The sequence below is a fragment of the Procambarus clarkii genome, chromosome 18, assembly GCF_040958095.1.
Source record: "Procambarus clarkii isolate CNS0578487 chromosome 18, FALCON_Pclarkii_2.0, whole genome shotgun sequence".
In the NCBI taxonomy this organism is placed as follows: domain Eukaryota; kingdom Metazoa; phylum Arthropoda; class Malacostraca; order Decapoda; family Cambaridae; genus Procambarus; species Procambarus clarkii.
In genome coordinates, this window is record NC_091167.1 from 26,923,737 (window position 1) to 26,944,889 (window position 21,153).

At 39.1% G+C, this 21,153-nt stretch overlaps 1 protein-coding gene across 1 annotated transcript in view; it reads right to left on the minus strand.

Annotated features, from left to right (window-relative positions):
* The window catches only part of AdipoR (adiponectin receptor), a 22,709-nt gene extending 6,093 nt beyond the window's left edge, over window positions 1–16,616 (minus strand). The window contains exons 1-6 of the mRNA XM_045736525.2: window positions 16,244–16,616; window positions 10,302–10,504; window positions 9,535–9,620; window positions 3,505–3,700; window positions 2,864–3,051; window positions 74–267 (exon numbers count right to left, since the gene is read on the minus strand). Of these exons, the coding sequence (XP_045592481.1) occupies window positions 74–267; window positions 2,864–3,051; window positions 3,505–3,700; window positions 9,535–9,620; window positions 10,302–10,504; window positions 16,244–16,462 (1,086 nt within the window). The 5' untranslated portion in view covers window positions 16,463–16,616. The remainder of the gene's footprint in view (window positions 1–73; window positions 268–2,863; window positions 3,052–3,504; window positions 3,701–9,534; window positions 9,621–10,301; window positions 10,505–16,243) is intronic.
* Between the last annotated feature and the right edge of the window lie 4,537 nt (window positions 16,617–21,153).

The following is a 21,153-nucleotide window of genomic DNA, read 5'->3' on the forward strand; positions in this document are numbered from 1 at the left end:
GCAACATACATGCAAATTACTGTATTAGTATCAAGTAAAGGGACCAATGCCATAACGTTTACAAATAACATACCCAGAGATCACATTTGCCAGGGAAGAACCTCTCGGGCACTCGTACAGCATATAACAATGCACCAATCACATACAACGCCCCCATGAGAATCAACCAGCCCATAGAGGCACGTGTGATGGCATAATCAAAACCTTCGATAAGCGTGTAATGCACAGCTGGTATGATCCCGGACAACCCAAAAGTCAGAAACACAGCTGCAAAATTATGGAAAAATTAAACATTGTTCAATATATGAAAATGTTACTTTCAAGACATTTAATACAGTATCCCAATATGACACCCCTGGCAATTGCCTCAATGTGAGGTGTCCAAAACAGTTCACACATGACTAGTCAACAAGATATTGATAAAAGACAAAACAGTTTATAAAATTAGTCACTTTGGTGTGGGCAGTGGCCATTTTGGTCAGTGTAATGCTGGCATTTGTCAGCATTACACTGTGATAGAAGCCAGGAACAAACAAAATAGTTTATCTTTCACATGAAATATTAAACAAATAAAGAATATATAGAAAATACCAAAATATAGTGAAGTTTTTTATGTTGGCTTAGGAAAATATGAAGATGGGGGGGAGGGGTGCTCAGGAGCTAAAGCAAACCCGACTTAAATTTGTGACTTCCCATCACTGCTTGGAGGCACCATTCAGCTATTGCAACCACATGAACAATATTGCTATTTAAACATTGATGCAAAATGTAGATTGTCATTTGATGACCACATTGCACTAGGTTAACTATTGAAAAAGTACCTTGGAACATGGCCCATTAAATCAAGGCTAAGAAGTGGGATAAAATTTAAATCACATGAAGGCTTCAATACCACTAATTTGCACTATTAAGTCATCTATTAACATGCACATGGCTGTATCAAGAATCAGTAGTCACTCTAGAGGAAAATTAAAACATTAGCCAGATAGATCTATTCAGCACAAGGTAATTGCCAAAGACAGCTAGGAACTATAGACCGAGGCTGAAATCGTTAGGGACCATGATATAAAAAATGAGAATAGTCAGAAAATCCTAACGAGACAGTATATGGGAAGGATCAGAGAAGGAAGATTGAACCAAGTCTTTAACGTATTTACATGTTGACCTGGAATACACACACTCAAGTAGTGTGGCCATTTCCTAAACCCAAGAAAGAATGTCAGTCACTAGATGTGTGTGTGTAATTACCTGTGTGTAGTTACAGGACGAGAGCTACACTCGTGGAGTCCCGTCCTCCCAGCACTGTCATAACGCTTTAAAACTACAGGTACTAACGGTTTTGGCCTCGCCACCTCAACTTGTTTCAACCGTCTACCACTGTTTCCAAAAAAAAAAAAAAAAAAAAAACTTTTCTAATATTTTTTTGGGCACCTTTGTGTCCTTACCTTGAATCTATGACCTCTTATTCTTGAGTGTTGATTTCAGGAATTCCTGTCAATAAGCTCAATTCCCGCTGTTACTTTGTAAACGGTGATCATATCACCCATCTTCCATCTTCTAGCTTAGCACATTTAAAGTCTCTAGCCTCTCTTCATAATTCACTTTTCAGTTCTGGAAACTATTTTATAGCACGACCTTTGCACCTTTTCCAGTTTATTGGTGTGCTTCTTAAGATATTGGCATCATACAACTGCTCCATATTCCAATTTTGGTCTCACAAAAGTCACAACCAATTTCTTTAAATATATTTCACCATCCATGTAATTAAAAGCGAATCTGAAGTTGGAAAGCGCAGCATATGCTCCTCTCACGTCCTTTTGTGTTCCTTTGGTGACATTCTATTATCCAGAACCTCCCTTAAACCTCTTTATTAGTGCTTTAATTCCTTTCCACAATTCATAGGTTGTGTGGTCTATTTTCTCTTATTCCATAACATGGCACGTACACAATGAATTCCAATTTGTCATATGGTGTTCCAAGCACTATTTTAGCTAGGTAAATTTTAAGGGCATGACAATCATCTACATCTCTCTCTTCCCTAGTAGCTTAGCATCATCAGCAAACATGCTGGATATTATTTTGTATTCCTTATGGTAGATCATTTATGTAGAAAATTAACTTTACTTGTACAAGAACTAAATACTGTGGTACTCCACTAGTAACACTCTTCCCATTGGATACATTGCCTCTACTTACAGCCTCATCTTTGTGTTTGTACATGTATATCTGTATATCTACATCATTTTGGAGGCAATGTGTGTGTGTGTGTGTGTGTGTGTGTGTGTGTGTGTTACACACACACACACACACACACACACACACACACACACACACACACACACACACACACACACACACACACACACACACACACACACACACATGTACATGTACCTCGAGACCAAAGAGCCAAAGCTCAATCCCTGCAAGCATAACTAGGTGAGTACACACACACACACACACGTAGCAGCTGTGTCCTTTTTTGAGGACTGGAAATGGCCATTCTACTCGCGAGTCGTTCCTGATTAACAAGAAATTGAGAAACAACTACTCTAAGATCAGTTAAGACTTAAGATGATTGTTTGATAACCTTTGAAAAAAAAATACTTGACCTATAGCATTAGAACTAATATTTAGTGCAAGTTATTTGTCAAGACGAGTAATTGACAAACTAATTTAGTACCAAATAATAAATCTAGCCAAAATGTACATGCAAGGTAACCATAAAAAGTCTAAAAGATGATATTTAATGATCTAATGACAGTTACACACACCCCCAAAAAAACTTGTCCAATTACAGTAGTAAGACACACTTAAAGACTTACCAACATCAGTACAGCAGTAACTATATGTAAAAACTAACCTGCACGTAGAGGTCTGAATGTTGGCGTGCTAAACTTCTCCCATAATGAAACAACAATAGTGGTGATGCCCAGCAGCACAACAGCTGTTAAGTAGATGAGCTTTGGTTGGAAGTCACAGTAAAACCCGTAATACAACCAGGGCACAAATGAACCCATAATTAGTAATGCGATGCCACAATAGTCAAGTCTGAAAAACAAAACAAATATTAATGTAAATATGTTTATTGTTTGTGATGTGTGTCTATGTATGTATTAACACGATGTACTGAAATTGAAACTTATTTCAATTTCAATATTAATGTATTAACCATCATGCCATTCAAGGACCCCAACATATGAAAAACAGAGCTGTACAATGAATATAACATTTTTGACAGTAATCTTGGAGCAAGCGACTTGACAAAAGAACCTTTGAGACTTGGGATGACCTACCTATACTGAATATAAATTTCTGGAAATATAAGATGAATAAAAACCTTAAAATTTGGCTACTACTTTTAAATTAGAGTACTTAAGTGCACACACACTTGTACACAACCAACACCTAAAATGCACAATCCAAAAGCTAGAGCACAAATATGTAAGAATACACAGGATCAAAACTGCAACACAGAACAATTAGGAACACTTGTACACTCACTTGCTAAAGAGCTTCCCCACAAACTCTGAGTGGCATGAGACTGTATGGAAGGTGAAGGAGAGCCCCAAGCAGAAGATGGCCCCAATAAAGAATGCAGTAAACACCAACTTCTCCTTTAAGTCCACCTGCACCCAGTGTTGACCTAGTGATGACCCCGTTAAGAAGTATACCATTACCCCGATAAATGATATGCATCCTGAAACAAAATGAAATTATAAGAATTATATATTCTGGTATTAGAAAATTAACTAAAATTCTGAAAGCTTACAATTCTAATCATATCCAGGTAATTTAAAAATGTAGAAATTCTATCAGATCCAGTTACTCAAGCTACCTCTTACCAGAGAATTATGAGGCATTGGTGACAAAAATACCAAACTTATTATAAACACTGTGGCTTTGCAAAACAGTTATACTGTATACACACTTAAAATATTTTTAGTTTATACTTCGGGCACATCCTATAAGAGACTCCACCAACCAGTTTTAAGCAATAACCCTATTAATGGATAAACTTCAGAAGGAACAAGAGATGGTTTTTACATTATATTTTTGACAATAACAAAGAGGAGCAAGATAAAAACTGACCATCAAACACTGCACAGCAAGCACACAAAACCTCTTAGTACAAGGGCTGTAACTATTATTGTTCAACTTTTGTGGGCCAGTTATGTTAGTGATGCATTGGTAATTTAAACCTTTAACTGACATTTTTTTGACCTTATCACATCAGAGGTTCAAAAAGTAGCAAAAAATTTTTATTTTAAAAATTGCATTCACTTGCAAGAAGAAAACTACTTTACTTCCAGTTGTACCATTAGAATTTAATGACAATGTGGCATATCCATTTTCTAATAGAAAATATAATTCAAGTGTACAGTATTAGGCAATATGATCCACACAGCTAAGTATGAAATGGAAATGACGGCATTTCTGCTCATTTCAGATGTGAAGATTGGATTATTTGTTTCAGTAATGTTATTATGACAATCTCTGACCCAAAGACCCAAGTAACTTAATGCCAAGGTGGGTGTGGATGGGGGTACTTCCCCCAAGTGTAGTTACAGGATGATAGCCATGCTCGTGCCATCCCGTCTTCCCTGTACCCTTTGTCACACGACACCTTGAAACTACCGACGGTTTTGGCCTCCTCCACTTTCTTTTCTTGTTCCAACCATCTACCACTGTTTGCAGAAGAAAGCTAACATTGTTAATACTTTTGATTCCTGGGCTTGAATTTATAACCTCTTAAAATTGCAGGTGTCAAGAATTCCTCTGTCAATTTTGTTATTTCCTGTTACTATTTTGCAAGTAGTGATTATATCTTATCTTCTAACTTCTAGCTTTCGCTTATTTAATGCCTCAAGATGCTCCTCAAAGATGTTTTTCAGTCCCGGAAGTCATTTCATAGCTTGTCTTTGCATTTGTTCCAGTTTATTGAAGTAATTCTTGATATGGGCACCATACAGCAACTGCATATTCCAATTTTCCTCTCACAAAAAGTGTCATGAACAGCTTCTTTAATATTTAACCATCCATGTATAGTGGAGCCTTGATTCAATGAACTTCTGGTTGGGCATTTTTGGAATGTTTTTGTTGGGCGATGCTAACTCTTAATATGCCTCCAATCACATTTTTAATGATTTTTGTAGATGAACACATTACAAGAAATATTAAGCCAGTGAGTATATTTTAAACCACATTCTATGGTTCGTTTTAATTTGGAGATTCCCCAGTTTGTGTCCTTTTATGGGTCCTTTTCCATTGAAAATTAGATTTTAAGGCTTGGGCATGGAACATTTGCTAGATGTAGTTAAATCTCTTTAATTAAAGACAGGTTCTCTTGGTAGCTTATGAGATTGAAATTAAAATTTTGCTTGGTAAAACCAGCCCATAAAGCATGGGAAATATTAGGGTATGAATGGTAACATTCTGGCTCCAATAATGTTTTTGATGATTTTTATAGGACTTAACATTACAATAAATAGTTGGAGCCTTGGGAAAGCTACTAAGAATATTTCCAAATCAAATTCTATGGTTTGTTTTCATTTTGAGTTGGCAATGTTGTCATTCACTCGGGTATGGCCCCGCTACTGTTTGACAATTAGTAGAGGTTGGGACCACGATAAATAAGCTAGATGTGGTTAAAAAAAATTTGCAGACATGTTCATTTGGTAGATGTCTAATATACAGTAGATTGAAATAAAATGGTTCAGTAAAGTTAGCCTGTAGGTTGTAAAATGTAGGTTAAAATAAAATTTTGTTGAGTAAAATGAGCCAATAAGACATGGGAAATGTATCCTGGAGGCATCTCTAGTTGCAACAAATTCCTCACTGCAAACAAATTGGGTTGGTCCCATATAGTTCCTTGAATCGAGGTTGTACTGTAATTAAAAGTGATTATGAAATTGGAAAGAGTAGCATATGCTCCTCGCACTATGTTCTCTGGTGACATTTTATTATCCAGAATCACTCCTTTACTCTATCTCTTTCTTTCTCAAGAGTTCTTTAATGCCTTTCCATAATTTGTAGGTTGCACGTGGCTCATTTTCAACAACACATTCCATACCATGGCATATATTCACACCGAATTCTATTTGCCAAATGTTATTCATATGCTTATTGAAGGACATATGACGATATGCTATATCTTGAAGAGCATCTGACAATAATGCAAGTCTTATCTTCCTTGGTAGCTCAGCATCATCAGCAAACATTTTCAATGCTGTATTCTTTCTGGTAGATCAGATTGCTCCTGTATGAAACAATTTCACCCAAAATTATCAACTGCCTGAGCTTGTGACAATTTCCTGTTTTTCCTGTTAAGGATAAAGTTTAATGTTTATTTACATACTATTGCAAAGGACTGGTTCAAATCTGACTATCTTTTGAGAAAAATTCCACAGTACCTGTATAGCATTATGACAAAAAATTTAAAATTCATTTTTTGTTTACGGGTTATCTATGACAAACACCTCGGTTGCGACATATGACTGAATTGTTATTCAAGATAACTCAATGCAGCAACCAATGGCCTGATCACCGACAATACATTGGACGTCATAAGATTAATGATAGTGGCAACACCCACTTGAGCTAATTTACAGACCCTATAGATTAGAGAGGCCCCGTGAAGGCTGTTCACACAATCAGTGCTCATCAATATGGCTTACATCATCACCTAAGATTTATCTAGCACAGAATTCTCTCCTTTTCAAAATTTTACAAAAATCCAACATGAAAGAATCAAGTGCTCAATTTATCAGCAACCTCTTCTCCTCCCTTATAGAATTCTGTATTTATTACAGTATACAATACTGTACTGTAGTACAGGTATTATTACTCTACACCAACCAATCTCAAGTCATCAACCTTACTGGTTTTAATCAAATTTACCAAAATATCAACCTTACAATTTTTCAAGTCATCAATATTGCCAAACCAACTTTTTTATAAACAAAGGTTCAGTACAGAACCAGCTGATATAGCATAACAAAAGTTCCCGCAACAATACAAATCCAGTTGTCCTAGGCCATTGTACAGTAATATCACACCGAACTGCTACGTACATTAGCGGCTGTGCAAAACTTATTTAATCACCCAACTTTGTACTTGTGCAAATTGGACTTTTTATATAAATCAACAAAATTAATATAAAAAAAGATTCCTGTGTTATTATACTTGTAGCTAAATGTTTTCAATCAATCTATTTATTCACTGAGCAAAAAGGAGCACAAGTTTCCATAAATCAAATTGAAATGTGATAAGCAAAAGTTTCATGACTACATACTCAATACACATGGCAAATTTTGCATTATATTTCACTGGTAAGGTGAGGCAACAGCAATAATAATTCTTGAAATCAATTAATATGATTCTAGACTTAGTGTATTACATTTAGCAAATTTTGCGTAAACCAACATGAGAGGCATGCACAATTAATGGAAAATCATACTGGGGCCCACTTTTCAACTACTGTAAACCATAAATGTATCCAATATATCTTAAAAGTTTGCTGCGAGTTCAAATGAAATGCAGTATTTTACTGGCAGGATGTACTGTACAGTACATACTATAATTTGTATCTTCCCCCCCTCCCCCAGAGTTGCTATGGAGTGTAGCAGGAACCTGTAACAACCTTGCAGTAAACCCCAAGTCAACGCTTGGGGTTGACTGCAAGCCAGCTGTCGCTGTATGTCCGTTTCCTGTCCCCCGCCCCAACTCAAGTAGTGTTTAGAGCTCACCCAATCAGGAGGCCTATGCATGGTAGACACTGGCAGAGCGGTCTGTAGCTTTGACAAAGGAATAGGGTTAGAGCCGGCTTTATCGTGCCAGCTCCCCTCGCCCCTCACTTCTCCGGACGCCTAGAGGAGAGAGGATGGGTGCTCTAGTGAGCACCCTCACCCTCGAAAGCTACAAGTCACGATTCCAGGATACCCATTGAGGACGACTCCCCATTCACTGACAACGAAAGTGCACTATGAATGTGGGCCCTGTAAGAGTACTTTAATTGAAATTGTTATCACGTGACTCACTCTCGTGGTGCTTAATTGCAACCCAGTGAGTCGGGTGGATGGTCTTGACTACCAGTTGGCGAGCCCATTGGAGCGAGACGCCACAGAGTGCCAGTCTGGACCGTGCAAGTGTTTGTGAATGATTATTCAAACATGTTAGTATGTTATTGTGCATGTAATTTAATATCACGAGCATCGAATTTTGAGCTCCAAATTGTCCCTGTTGCATACACCAGTGGTGTTTAGGCAGCCATTATTGCTGAGGTGGTCATGATACCAGTGTTAAGGTTAGGTTGCATCACATCACCTGAGTACTGTCAGCAAGAGTACAGTACTGTGTATAGATGTGCCCATGACCCCCCTCAAAATAGACAATTATCCCATTTCCATGTGAAAATATATTTTCGTTTTATGTTTAATAAATTGATGTTAAGCATATGGTGTTTCAGGAAAACCTTTCTTCATTAAACTACTGTTGCTGACTGTCTATAAAGGTCACCATCTATTATCTAGCCAATCTTATAAATTCGATGAACCGACCTCTGTTTTCCCTGCATCTCCAGGTGGAAATCAGACACGACCTGTATATGGCAAGATCTCCACAGGATCTTTTGTTGTTGCTTTAGGCATTTTACGTTGTTGATTATTACAGTGTCTTGCACTCCTGTCCTAGCCTAGCTGCACACAGTTGTGGTCCAAACTTAAACGTGGACATTGAATTCAAGGTATGTTATTTTAACTGTTCTTGCTTCTAGTGGATATTGTCATTAAACTGTAGAATGACATGAGTAGACAACTACAAAGAAGCATTATGGATAGTAAATGATTTATGTGGCATGGCATCAAAACATGTCATTTCCTAATTCTATGGCTGGATACCAAAAACCAATTACTGTAAATCCATTAAAAATGCCATCAACACAAACTATTCTACCTTGTTAAATATTAACATCAAAGCATAATGCTCAATGGTGTTAAAGAAATGAGGCCCCAAACATTAGAGGTATCTGGTATTATTGGCTGACAACCTCATACCCTTGTCTAGATGACTACCTGAACAAACATCTAACTGGTAACCACAAAAAGTTGTTAGTTTTGCCTAATAGCATGGAAATGGCGGGAGTTATATTACAGATCATAATACACATTGTTATACTGGCAATTATTTTTTTAAATGGAGCGATGTGTCTAGAGACCAGAGTATGCAGACAATTCACACTGCACAATTCCAGGTGTCTATTTTTTATTAATATCTCCATATATTGTACAGTATATACAGGACAACATCTATTCAGGTGTCCCCTTTACAGAATGTCTCGATTCGTACCATAAGTTTAGCGAATAACTTAAAAATTTATTAAGTTTACAGTGAACATAAATAACCAAGTGTCCACCAACCATTACTTATGCCCTATGGGTTGCCAATTCAGTAGTGATACTTCTCTACCAAGAAATAATAGCTCTATGTAGCAAACCAATTTGCACATCCATAACTAAATAGTGAAGCAGTACTTACCTAAAAGATGTGTCCAAATATTCCCAGTCTCTGTGTGAATTCGGAATATGGATTTAAAGCACGCAGCGAATGATGGAAGTGGCGGCCTGAAGAAAGAAACGCGAGAATTACAACCAATAATTAATAGCGTCCAAGTATTGTACATTACTAATATTCTCAAAAGCTAATTATTGGGCAATTACAGTACAAGTAAATCGTTGTATTTGACAATCATATCTTGCAAGTGTATCACTGCCGTATGGAGGGAGAGGAGGGAATTGTCAGGGGAAAGCAGAAAGCCATTATGACTATATAGCACTTGGGTGGGGTCAGAATAAGGAATTGGGATGAGACGGGGGAAGAGGAATGGTGCCCAACCACTTAGATGGTCGGGGATTGAACGCCGACCTGCATCAAGCGAGATCGTCGCTCTACCATCCAGCTCAAGTGATTGGAATGCATTATGGAAAATGATGCGATGCAAGTTTGAAAAAGTCACGGGGGCAGATTTAAGAGCCATCTGCATGCTAATAACCTGAATTTATCCTATACATTACTCTGCAAAACATGATACATACATCTCTAAATTAAATAAAATTAAAAACTAGTCTTCTATTTGTCTTACAACAATGTAACATAAAAGTATTCAAAACTTGTGTTGTTTATTGTGCTTAGGAGGATGAAGGGAATGATGCATTACAGAGGATATGCCTATACAGATATGGAGTAATATTATGAATAAAAGATATTGCTCTTAAAAATTACTTTATCTATAATATTGACCTCACCTGTGCCAGTGATGTAGGTAATCATTGTCTTGAAGCCATTTGGGTAATTTTGAGAAAGGTTGAGTTTTCCAGCTAGCTACCTCCTCCCACACTTTGTGTACTAACTCTTCAGCCGTCTCAAAGGCACTCTGGGCCATGGAACTGAGCACCAGGTCATCATCGTGGCTCTCTCGATTAACCACTCTGTGCCGCAACTCCTCTTCCTGATATAGACAATTAGAATGAATGCAAGTACGTACAGTAATATAATTTTTTTAATAATTTCTAAAAATCAAATGCTGTAATAATATTATACTGGGTACTGAGATTATATGGTACAATATATCCTTTATCCCCATATTTGATAGGAATTCTAGAAATGATCCTAAGAGAAAATGCTCTAGGTTCAATTTCAATTTCTTTATTATGCACCCCATACCCATCCCGTGGGCGGTGGTGTAAAGGATTACAGAGGAACATAATCGGTTCAGGAACTGAACCCTCTAGTTTGTTTAGCTAAGGAAATCTTTTGACACTAGTTATAGGTTCCATTGGTCAATGTGCCATATAGTCAATCTACCTCAAATCAACAAAAAATAATTAATTTTTAATAGCTTATGCAATTTCAGAGAGGCAAAAAAACACTTACCATATTTTCAGTATTACATTTAAAGGGATGATAAAAAATAGTAGTGTGGAACACAATCTAAAAATTGGGAAGCACAGGCTCTCAAGAATGGGTATTTCCAGACTACCGACTCGAGATCCAACAGTGTAGCATAATACTGTACCATTAACTCTTGATGGGTTTTTTCCAAGAAAACAGCCAGCTGTTAACTACTACTAGATCAATGTGAAAGTTCTGTACTACAGTACAGAATTCAACATTTTATTTAGTTTCTAAAAAATACACAGTACAAAGAATAAATTTAATGTTCTTTCCTACAAACATAAATCACTGCCACCTGTTACACATCATTCCGCAAGACAACCAGGGATAAGATGGGTACAATACATCCATAAAAAATTAGTTCTTTCGATCATGGTCTATTGAGGAAATTATATCCATGTAGTTATATTTTATAACATTAAAAGTATTATGTAATGATTATTAGGGTGCTATAATTAGTATAGTGCATGGGCATGATGGCTAAGTTGTAGACCTAATGGTAAGGTTGTTAGAGTGGTGGTGATAGTGGCAGGTGTATTGGTGAGTGTTGGTAGAGGTGGTGGTAATGGCAGTGCTTGGCTTTCCGTGTACAGGAAGTTAAGCTCTAACTCTGGTTAGCTATTTGAATCTTGTGCAATTAAATTGTACCTGGATGGGGTTCTGAGAGTTGTTCCGCTCCCCAAGCCCAGCCTGGGGCCAGGCTTGACTTGTGAGAGCTTGGTAGGCAATTGCTTGGAGCAGCCCACTAACCACTATGCCTGGTTAGTCTGGCACTTCTTGCAGAAAACTATCCAGCTTTTTCTTGAACACTTCCAATTTTGTTCCGGCAATATTTCTTATACTTGCTGGGATGATTTTTTTTTTTTTTTGGGGGGGGGGGGGGAGAGATATATACAAGAGCCGTTACATTCTTGTACAGCCACTAGTACGCGTAGCGTTTCGGGCAGGTCCCTGGAATACGATCCCCTGCCCCAGGCGAGTGTCTCACCACTACACCACGGAGACTGTAATTATGAGAGTCGAGTAATATTGAACAACCATGGACCTCTGATGTTCAGACAGTGTTCTCTGATTGTGACTATGGCACCACTACTCTTCATTGGCTCTTCTGCATTTCCTTCCCTGTTATTCACTCCAATAGTGTTACTGTACTTTACTATACATACTAGGGACCTGGCCCTCCAATATTTTCCATGTACTGTACATATAATTAGGAACAGTATCTTTCGTCTCCTTTCTAGAGAGTACATTTTGAAAGCTTTGAGACGATCCTAATAGTAGTAGTTTTATCATGTCTGTGTGTTATATGTTCTCTGTACTAAATTTCAGCAATCTCGCCTACTCTGAAGGGAAGTGAATACTGAGCAATACTAAAGGTAAGACATCATAAGTGATTTGAATAGTACAGTACTGTATTAGTGATGGGATCCCTGGATTTGAAGGCTCTTGTAATCCATCCTATCATTTTTCTTGCCAACACTATTTGCTTGGTAATGCTCCCTAAACATTAGGTCATCACAATCTCAGATCCTGTACACAGTGCTTTGCTACAATAGGTAGATTAGTATTGGTACAAGACTAATGTTTTGACTAATAAGTACTACATTATCAGAGTCTTTAAAAATCAATTATTGAATGCAATAAATGAACTTTCTGACAACTTCTCAGTAGTTCCCCCTCAAGCTTATACACTGGGGTACTAAAGCCTTTAAGGCCCACACCAGGTCTTAAGACTTCTATCTTCTACAAAAAAAACAGGACTAAAATCCTAGAATCTGATCAGCCAAGAACCTGGGTATAATTCTTCAAAAAGCGTAGATACAACAAGCAGCTACCCGAATGAAATAGTGAACCCTTAGAAAACATGGCGAACAGTTGCCGCCTTGGGAAAATTGCCAAAACATGTGATGCACCAGGGTACAACCAGAGGACAAAACCCCCAACCCCACAAGGAAAAAGGGAACAGGGCAGGAACAGTGAAATACTGGTGCCCCATTACATTTAATGCATGATTAGGACCTGAAATTTTCTGGCCCAGCCAAAAGGAAGCCAACATTAGGACCTTGCCAGAGAACATCTCCAGTGTCTAGACAAAATGTAGAGCAACAGTCAAACCAGAAGGAGAAAGAAACCCCCACTAACCCTAGTCCAGCCAAAAGGCATCTTCCACACAAGCCTCATGATCAGGAAAAGTCACAATCTGGAAGCCGTCGGTTCCACCCTGATGCAAAGAGGTCCACCTCGGGGCAGCCAAATGTGTCTCAAACCCAATGAAAATACAGTATGAATCGAAGATCCACCCCATGTTAATGAAGCGAAACAAAACTGACAATGTTAGACATGCCAAAAACACAAACTGCATGGAGTATGGAAGTGATCTGAGAAGAGCCAGACCACAGAGCCCATTGGGAGACAAAACAACTGCAATGTGTGCCTGAAAGCTACGAATTTGTGCACTGTGCTGTGCTCCTGGCTGAATGGACCCACTAATGAACCCGAGTGGCCAGGCGTGCTAGTCAACCCCCTGACCCAAGTCGAGGTGTCTGAAATGGTCAACCATAGAAGGTGGTGCCATGGAACAGAACCCTGAAGAGAAAACTAGCAAACCAGATGCTGACAATGGGCCAGTTGAGCTCATGCCAAACTGTCCTGGGGGTTGCACGGGGACAGAACTGAAGAAAACAGTGCAGCACCCAGAGAAAACCCAGAGGATACACCACAAAGACCAGACTATCACACAGCCACTCTAGCAAACAATGGGTGACCTGAGGACTGCTACTACATCCAGTGCTCCCCCTACTTCCAACTTCACTACCAGTTCTCCCCCAACCTCCCACATCACACCCAGTGCTCCCCCCACCCTACCACCCACATGCCCAGTGCTCCCACTATCTAATAATTTATTCACAAGTAGGTGCAATACATTGGGGATATTACACAAGATTGCAAGAATGTACAAATACCAAAGCCACTAACATGCATAGCATTTAATCTAACATATCAGGCAAGATGAAAAGGTACACTGTAGCAAGGTTTTATATCAACTACAATATAAATTGACATGATTACACTGGTAAGGATATGTCTTAAGTACTAATATTGGGGGAAGTGGGTAGTACAAGATACAGTGCGAGTTTAAAGCACAACTAGGCAGAAATTACAAGGATGAAATTACGGTAGGTACAGTACTTTCTGGTTTTACTTTTCAATAGGGCATAGGCTGGACAATTTTTTAATTCATAAGGGAGTAAGTTCCAAAAACTGAGCTCTTATTTGTATGGAGGGTTTGCATAGATTTATTTTGACTTTGGGGATATCAAAGAGATATTCATTTCTGGTGTGGTGTTCATGGGTTCTATTAATCAAGGAAAAGTTTCAGATCAAGATTAGCATTCAGGAACAAGGTTTTGTCCACGTAAATAGCACATGAGAATGTGTGGAGTATGTTTTTGCATGTTAAGGGACTTAAAATAGAGGGAATGTGTTGTGAAACAAACACATCTTCAACAAACTGAAGACAGTTTGTTGAAGTTCTGATAGATTTTTGCCGAGTGATGATGGGCTCAAGGTAATTTGCAGTGGTTGAACCCCATGCACAGATACCATATGTAATATAGGATAGATTAGCACGTAGTATAATGACAGGAGAGCAGAGTGAGGAACATAATACTTGATTTTAGAAAGTATACCGACTGTTTTTGAGACTTCTTTGGCTGTGCTGTATGTGGGTGCTGAAGTTCAGTCTCTTGTTTATGTGGTTCAACTCTTGGACCACATGTCCAACCCTGGACATGTGGTCCACAGTTGTAGCAGATGTTTGAGTAATTCATGTGGTCTTGACGATTGTGGGGATTAGCATATAGGAGTTCATGCTGTTTAGGAAGTATTCGACTTGGGAGGCTATTTTGTCGACAGAGGTCAATGTTGCATTGAAGTCACCTAGGATGTGATTTTTGTTGCATTTGTTGTTTATGATTAAGTTCCTTATATTTTCTGATAATGTAGTTTTATTAGTATTGGGAAATCCATAAATAGCTCCAACGTTTATTAACGATTTAAGGGATTTTACCTAGAATTTAGCAAAAAGTATATTCCCAGTGGTCTATTTCAAATAACATGTGTGCATTTGATAGATAGTTGATAGATAGCCGTGTTACCACCTTTTTTTGTCTTGTCTGCATTTGTGAATGGCTTTATATCTGGCCAAGTTGTATAGTTGGGTATGGTCTTTACTTAGCCATGTTTCTGTTCAAATAATGAAAGATTGTTTAGGGCCCAGTGCTTCAAGTAGCACACTGATGCCATCAAAATGTTTACCAAGTGATCTGACATTTTGGTTGAATACTGACAGGTTATTATTATTTTGGAGTTTGTTTTTAGTAAGGTTTGCAGTGTAGTAATTGCAATCATGATCAATGTGCTGGTTATTGTAGATATGTGATCGCAAATTTAATTCAGGGTCAATAGTAGTTTGCATAGAGTAATGCTGGAGAAGACTAACGATCAGATTTGAATATTGGGGAGGTGTGTAACATTACAATAAACTGTTACAATATAAATTCAAATTATTAAAAAATAATCGAGAAGAAAGTGGAATACAAAAATGAAGGCATATGTTAATAAACTTGGCAAAATTACTAAAATTACACTATAATAAAATAGAAATTAACTTCAGTAGAATAATAAAACATAGGAGCAATCAAAAACTTCTAGATATACAATTATAGCAAAAAAATGCACATATAATAGGAACAGGTAAAGATCACAAATTAGACAAGAGGCAGGTGGAGGCTGACTCCATACAAAGTTTCAAATGTAAATACAATAAGATCCCAGTAGGCTCAGGAACCAGTAGGCTGTACACCAGTTGATTGACAGTTGAGAGGCGGGACCAAAGAGCCAGAGCTCAACCCCCGCAAGCACAACTAGGCGAATACAAGAATACAGATATCAAGAAATACAAGAATACAGATATCAAGAAATACAAGAATACAGATATCAAGAAAAAAAATCAAACATTGACAAAGATATACTATATTGAGTTAGACTTATTTATATAACTATATTACCATAGTTACTGGTCACTGAAACAAAAGAGCCAAGTTGGAATGTGCAGGCGAGGGTAGTTGAGTAGTTTACAACGGAGGGTTAGTAACTAGGAGAGCCAGGAGAGGGTGTTAATAGAGGTAGAGGCGCCTGAAGGAGACGCAGGTGGTGGCCAGGGCCTCCTGCTGGTGGTGTTGCGTCACCACCTTCACTACCCCCCGGACACAACCTTTACCCCGTCACTCACCTCCTTAGCGTCGATGAGGGACTCATCTTCGGGGGTCCCAGGGAGCGGGCAGCCCTCGCTGTCGTCGTCCCCCGGCACGTCCTCTAATAACTTGCTAAACTCGGGAAATAAGTCGGTTTCTAGCGTGGCATCGTCGGTAAAGTCCTTGTCAATGGTGCGCCCTAAAGTTCTCCTCCTCACCTCGATTTTAGTGCCTAAAACTTCATCAAACGCACTCATAATGACGTCCACTGCTCACTTGGGTGTCCAAGTCGTTTGCAAAGGTTTAATGAATCATGTAGCACCAAAGAGAGACACTAGAATACTGGGGAGATGTAACGCGCAGCTGCCAGCCGACCTGCCTGCCACCATCACATCAGCTGACTGGTCTCCAGGCCCCGGTCCTCCTCACCAGCCCGCTGCTGCCACCCTCCAAGCGACCACCAACTCTTCAACATTTTATTTCAATAAATACCCTGCTTATTCACTACGTTCAACGTGTTGAATAAATTTGAGTTAACTTTATGTTACTGTCTACTGGGAATAGGGAAATGTAAGTGTATAGGGAATATATATACAAATGATGTAGGTATTGTGGAACTATGCACCTGCTCCCAAGACAAGTGGATGGTTCTATTCCGGCTTTAACAAATTACACACAACCACCATACTTAAGAGGACTTTAGCAACCTTACTAATATATATTTACGCTTAATATTATCATCAAATTCTTTATTACATTGTCAACAATTTAATGATGTTGGTAAATAGATATATCCGTGAGAGACAATAAGAGCGAAGCTGTGTTCCGGTGCGCGACTTCCGCAGAGATGCTCGTCTATCACCACCTCAACCTGCCTCTTACCCCATTTTTTTTTTTAACCTGAATTTACCTGAGAGCCACTAACACTAGTGGCCTCGACGAGGATAGGAAGCCAGCGGCTTGTCGAACAGCCGCTGGCTTCCCCATTTGTCTTCATCTTTTCCGGTTTATAATATCAATAATGCTGTATTATTACAATAATAATAATTATTATTATTATTATTATTATTAAAGTAAATAGTTACCAATATATAGGTATGACGAAACTCTTAAGAAACTTAAATAATTAGGATAGCCGCTGCGTGTACCATAATTAATTCATATATATATTAAGACCTCAATTTACCTGACAACCATCATTTCTAGTGGCCTTGACGAGGACAGGAAGCCGGCGGGTTGTCCCAAGTGATATTTGGGGTTACAGTAGGTGTTTGAACCGGGCTACATGTGTCTGTTGTCATGCTGCTACTTTTGTCTTTGTCGACATGTTGCAACTTTTTATTTGTTGTCGTGTTGCTAGTTTGTCTTTGTTATCATGGTGCTATCCTGTACTTGTCATCATATAATATGTGGCTACCTTCTATTTATTCTCTTGCTGCATTGTCTTTGTCATGATGTTGCTACTTTGTCTTTGTCTTCATATTGCTATTTTGTCTCTGCCGTCATGCTGCTACACTGTATTTGTCATGTTGCTACTTTGTCATTGTCATGTTGCTACTTTGTCTTTGTCATGTTGCTACTTTGTCTTTGTCATGTTGTTCCAACTTTCTCTTTGTCGCCATGCTCCTTCTTTGTCTTTGTCGTTATGTTGTTACTTTGTCTTTGTCATGTTACGACATAGCCACGCTAACAAGAGATGTCAGCAGTACCGTTGCCTCCTGGTGGTGTACCAGGCTAACAAGGATATGTCAGCGCACGCATTCACCCCCCCCCCCCACACACACACACCATCACTGACACTTCTGTCTTCGCTGGAAGACAGGAGAGTTAAGGGGGACATGATCACCACATTCAAGACTCTCAAGGGAATTGATAGGGTAGATAAAGACAGGCTATTTAACACAAGGGACACACGCACTAGGGGACACAGGTGGAAACTGAGTGCCCAAATGAGCCACAGAGATATTAGAAAGAACTTTTTTTAGTGTCAGAGTGGTTGACAAATGGAATACATTAGGAAGTGATGTGGTGGAGGCTGACTCCATACACAGTTTCAAGTGTAAATATGATAGAGCCCAATAGCCTCAGGAACCTGTACATCAGTTGACTGACAGTCGAGAGCGGGGACCAAAGAGCCGAAGCCTAGCCCCCCTCAAGCCTAACTAGGTGAGTATACGCAAGGCCACTTCCCTCTCATGTGTATAACGTTCTCAACCTCGCTACCATGTAAGGGTCATTCAGCCCTCGTCTCTTACCTGCTGACCAGTTTTTATGACGTTTTGCAAGTTTCCGGAACTGAATATAACATTATATTTCTCGCTGAACTTTTAATTCTTTCAAGATTTCTTTGCCATCTTCTTTCAGGAAGTTCTTCAATATTTTCTCCCAAGAATAAGAAAAACGCTCACGTTATATAGATCTTTTTGTTACTTTTCTGTGTCCAGCCCCTCTCTCTATATAAAAAAAGGAACCGTTAATTACCCATTCTGACGAATAGCTCGTTATAAATTGCAGTGGATATGATAGGGGGTTAAGGCCTGGTAGGAGCAGGTACCATGTGGAATCATCGGCGTGTTAATTTCTTTTTAATATTGCCCTGAGGGGCGAGTTTACTGGACAGCGTCACCCATCCTGTGAGTGGACATACCGCCATAGCAATATGTAAAACACCCCCCAATAGGAAGAAAACCCGCTGGGTTGTTCATCCTGCCACTTGTACCCAGACACAGCTAGGACTTGCTTAACTATCTCAAGTGAACAGCTTATCAAACAAAAAGATTAACATTCGTCAACCCTTAAAATCTTACGTTATCTTGCGGGTGCAAAATGGGGGAATCTTTTAAGAACAGTATCAATAACTACCCTGACACTGAAAAAAATATTTATAATGTCTCTGTGACTTATTTGGGTATTAGGCTTCCTCCTGTGTCCCTTTGTTCGTGTTCCGCACATGCTAAATGGTTTGTTTTTGTGCACCATGTCAATTCCTCTGAGAATTTTGTAGCTGGTGATCATGTCTCCTCTAACTCTTCTGTCTTCCAGAGACGTACTGTTTAATTCCCGTAGCCTCTCCTCGTTACTCATATTTCTCAGCTCGGGGACTAGTCTGGAAGCATACCTCTGAATCTTCTCAGACTGTCTTGTGTTTAATTAGGTATGAACTCCAGACTGCATACTTTAATTAGCTGCATACTTTAATTAGCTGCATACTCCAGGATTGGTCTGACATATGGGGTATCCAAGGTTCTGAATGATTCCTTACATATTTCTAAGGGCAGTTCTTATGTTGGCTAATCTAGCATAAGATCAACAACAGATCTTTCTTTGGGGGTTGATATCACACCGAACTTATCCCCCAGAAGCCCACATCAAACGGATATCATCAGCGGCGTATGCTAGATTGGCTAACACAACAGAGAAAGAAAGAGAGAGAGAGAGAGAGAGAGAGAGAGAGAGAGAGAGAGAGAGAGAGAGAGAGAGAGAGAGAGAGAGAGAGAGAGAGAGGAAGACTTGAGTCAGGGCCGTGTGAGTTAAGTATAGACTATTGAGCCAGTACACAGTTTTTGTGATGTCATATACTACTGTATCATGCTCTTTACGATTCATTTATATATAGATCCGTGACTGAACATAATAACTTTCCGTAGCTGAGACGGTCAATGAACTGAGATGTCCACTGATGTTTGGACAGCATAACTAAGTTTATTGTAGGTAAAGTTGATAATATGCAGGACTGGCGGAAGCTGACCAGTCACTGACAATCCTGCACCCCCAGAGTCCAATCCTCTCCCACAAAACGCACAACTGTATCGTGATCTTGTTGAAACTCTTGTCGCTCGCATTGAAAATGCATTAGAAAAGACGCTGGACCGATTTGTAACTAAATTCTTTACACAAGTAAACCAACCCATCACCGAGGCTGACCCAACAGACATCCCATCTACATCTACAATGACATCCGCCCCTAACACAGCTATATTTGATGTATACAAATCGTTTGAACTGATGCTGGAAAACAGCAACACTTTGATATCACCATTAACACAACTCCTCATCCTTGCCATCCCGAGTCTATTTCCACTCATATGCTTATTTTTCTCATTATCCTCACACAAATGGAAGACATCGATAACTTCCAACCTCTGGCAAATAATGAACATTGATGTGTCACCGTGAGTGAGTGTCACATCTTTCAACATCACCACTCGTGATGCACGTATCGTGAAGGAGGAGGGGAGGGAACTATCAGGAGAAAGCGATTGATTAATGATTGATTGATGAAGATTAAGCCACCCAAGAGGTGGCACGGGCATGAATAGCCCGTAAGTGGTGGCCCTTTTGAGCCATTACCAGTATCAATAGATGATACTGGAGATCTGTGGAGGTGCGACTGCACCCTGCATGACGGGACATGTCTCCCATGGAGAAAGCGCCAAGCCAATACGACTATATAGCACTGAATGGGAAGGGGTCAGGATAAGGGTTTGGGATGGGAAAGGGAAAGGAATGGTGCCCAACCACTTGGACGGTTGGGGATTGAAAGCCGACCTGCAGGAAGTGAGACCGTCGCTCTACCGTCCAGTCCAAGTGGTTGGACTGGCGAAGAAAAAAACAGACCAGATTCATTTTTCACCCTGAAGGCTTTCCTCGTCTGAACATTATGCAATGATTATTGTAAATTATAAAATACAAACTCCATTCATATGTATATTTATTACGAGTACATTCTCGCCATTAATATTCTATATGACTCAAAACATCAATTAACAATGCAATAGGCTTCACGCAGTACTAACGCTCATCATCATGGCGTGCTGGCTTACAATAGCTGCCAGGGAAGTTGTCCTATGAATAATTCAATCCATCTTCTATAAATGATAGTCCCTGTAGCTAGATGGAATGTACAAAATATCTGGCTATTGTATTCAAAACATTTTAACTTTTTTTG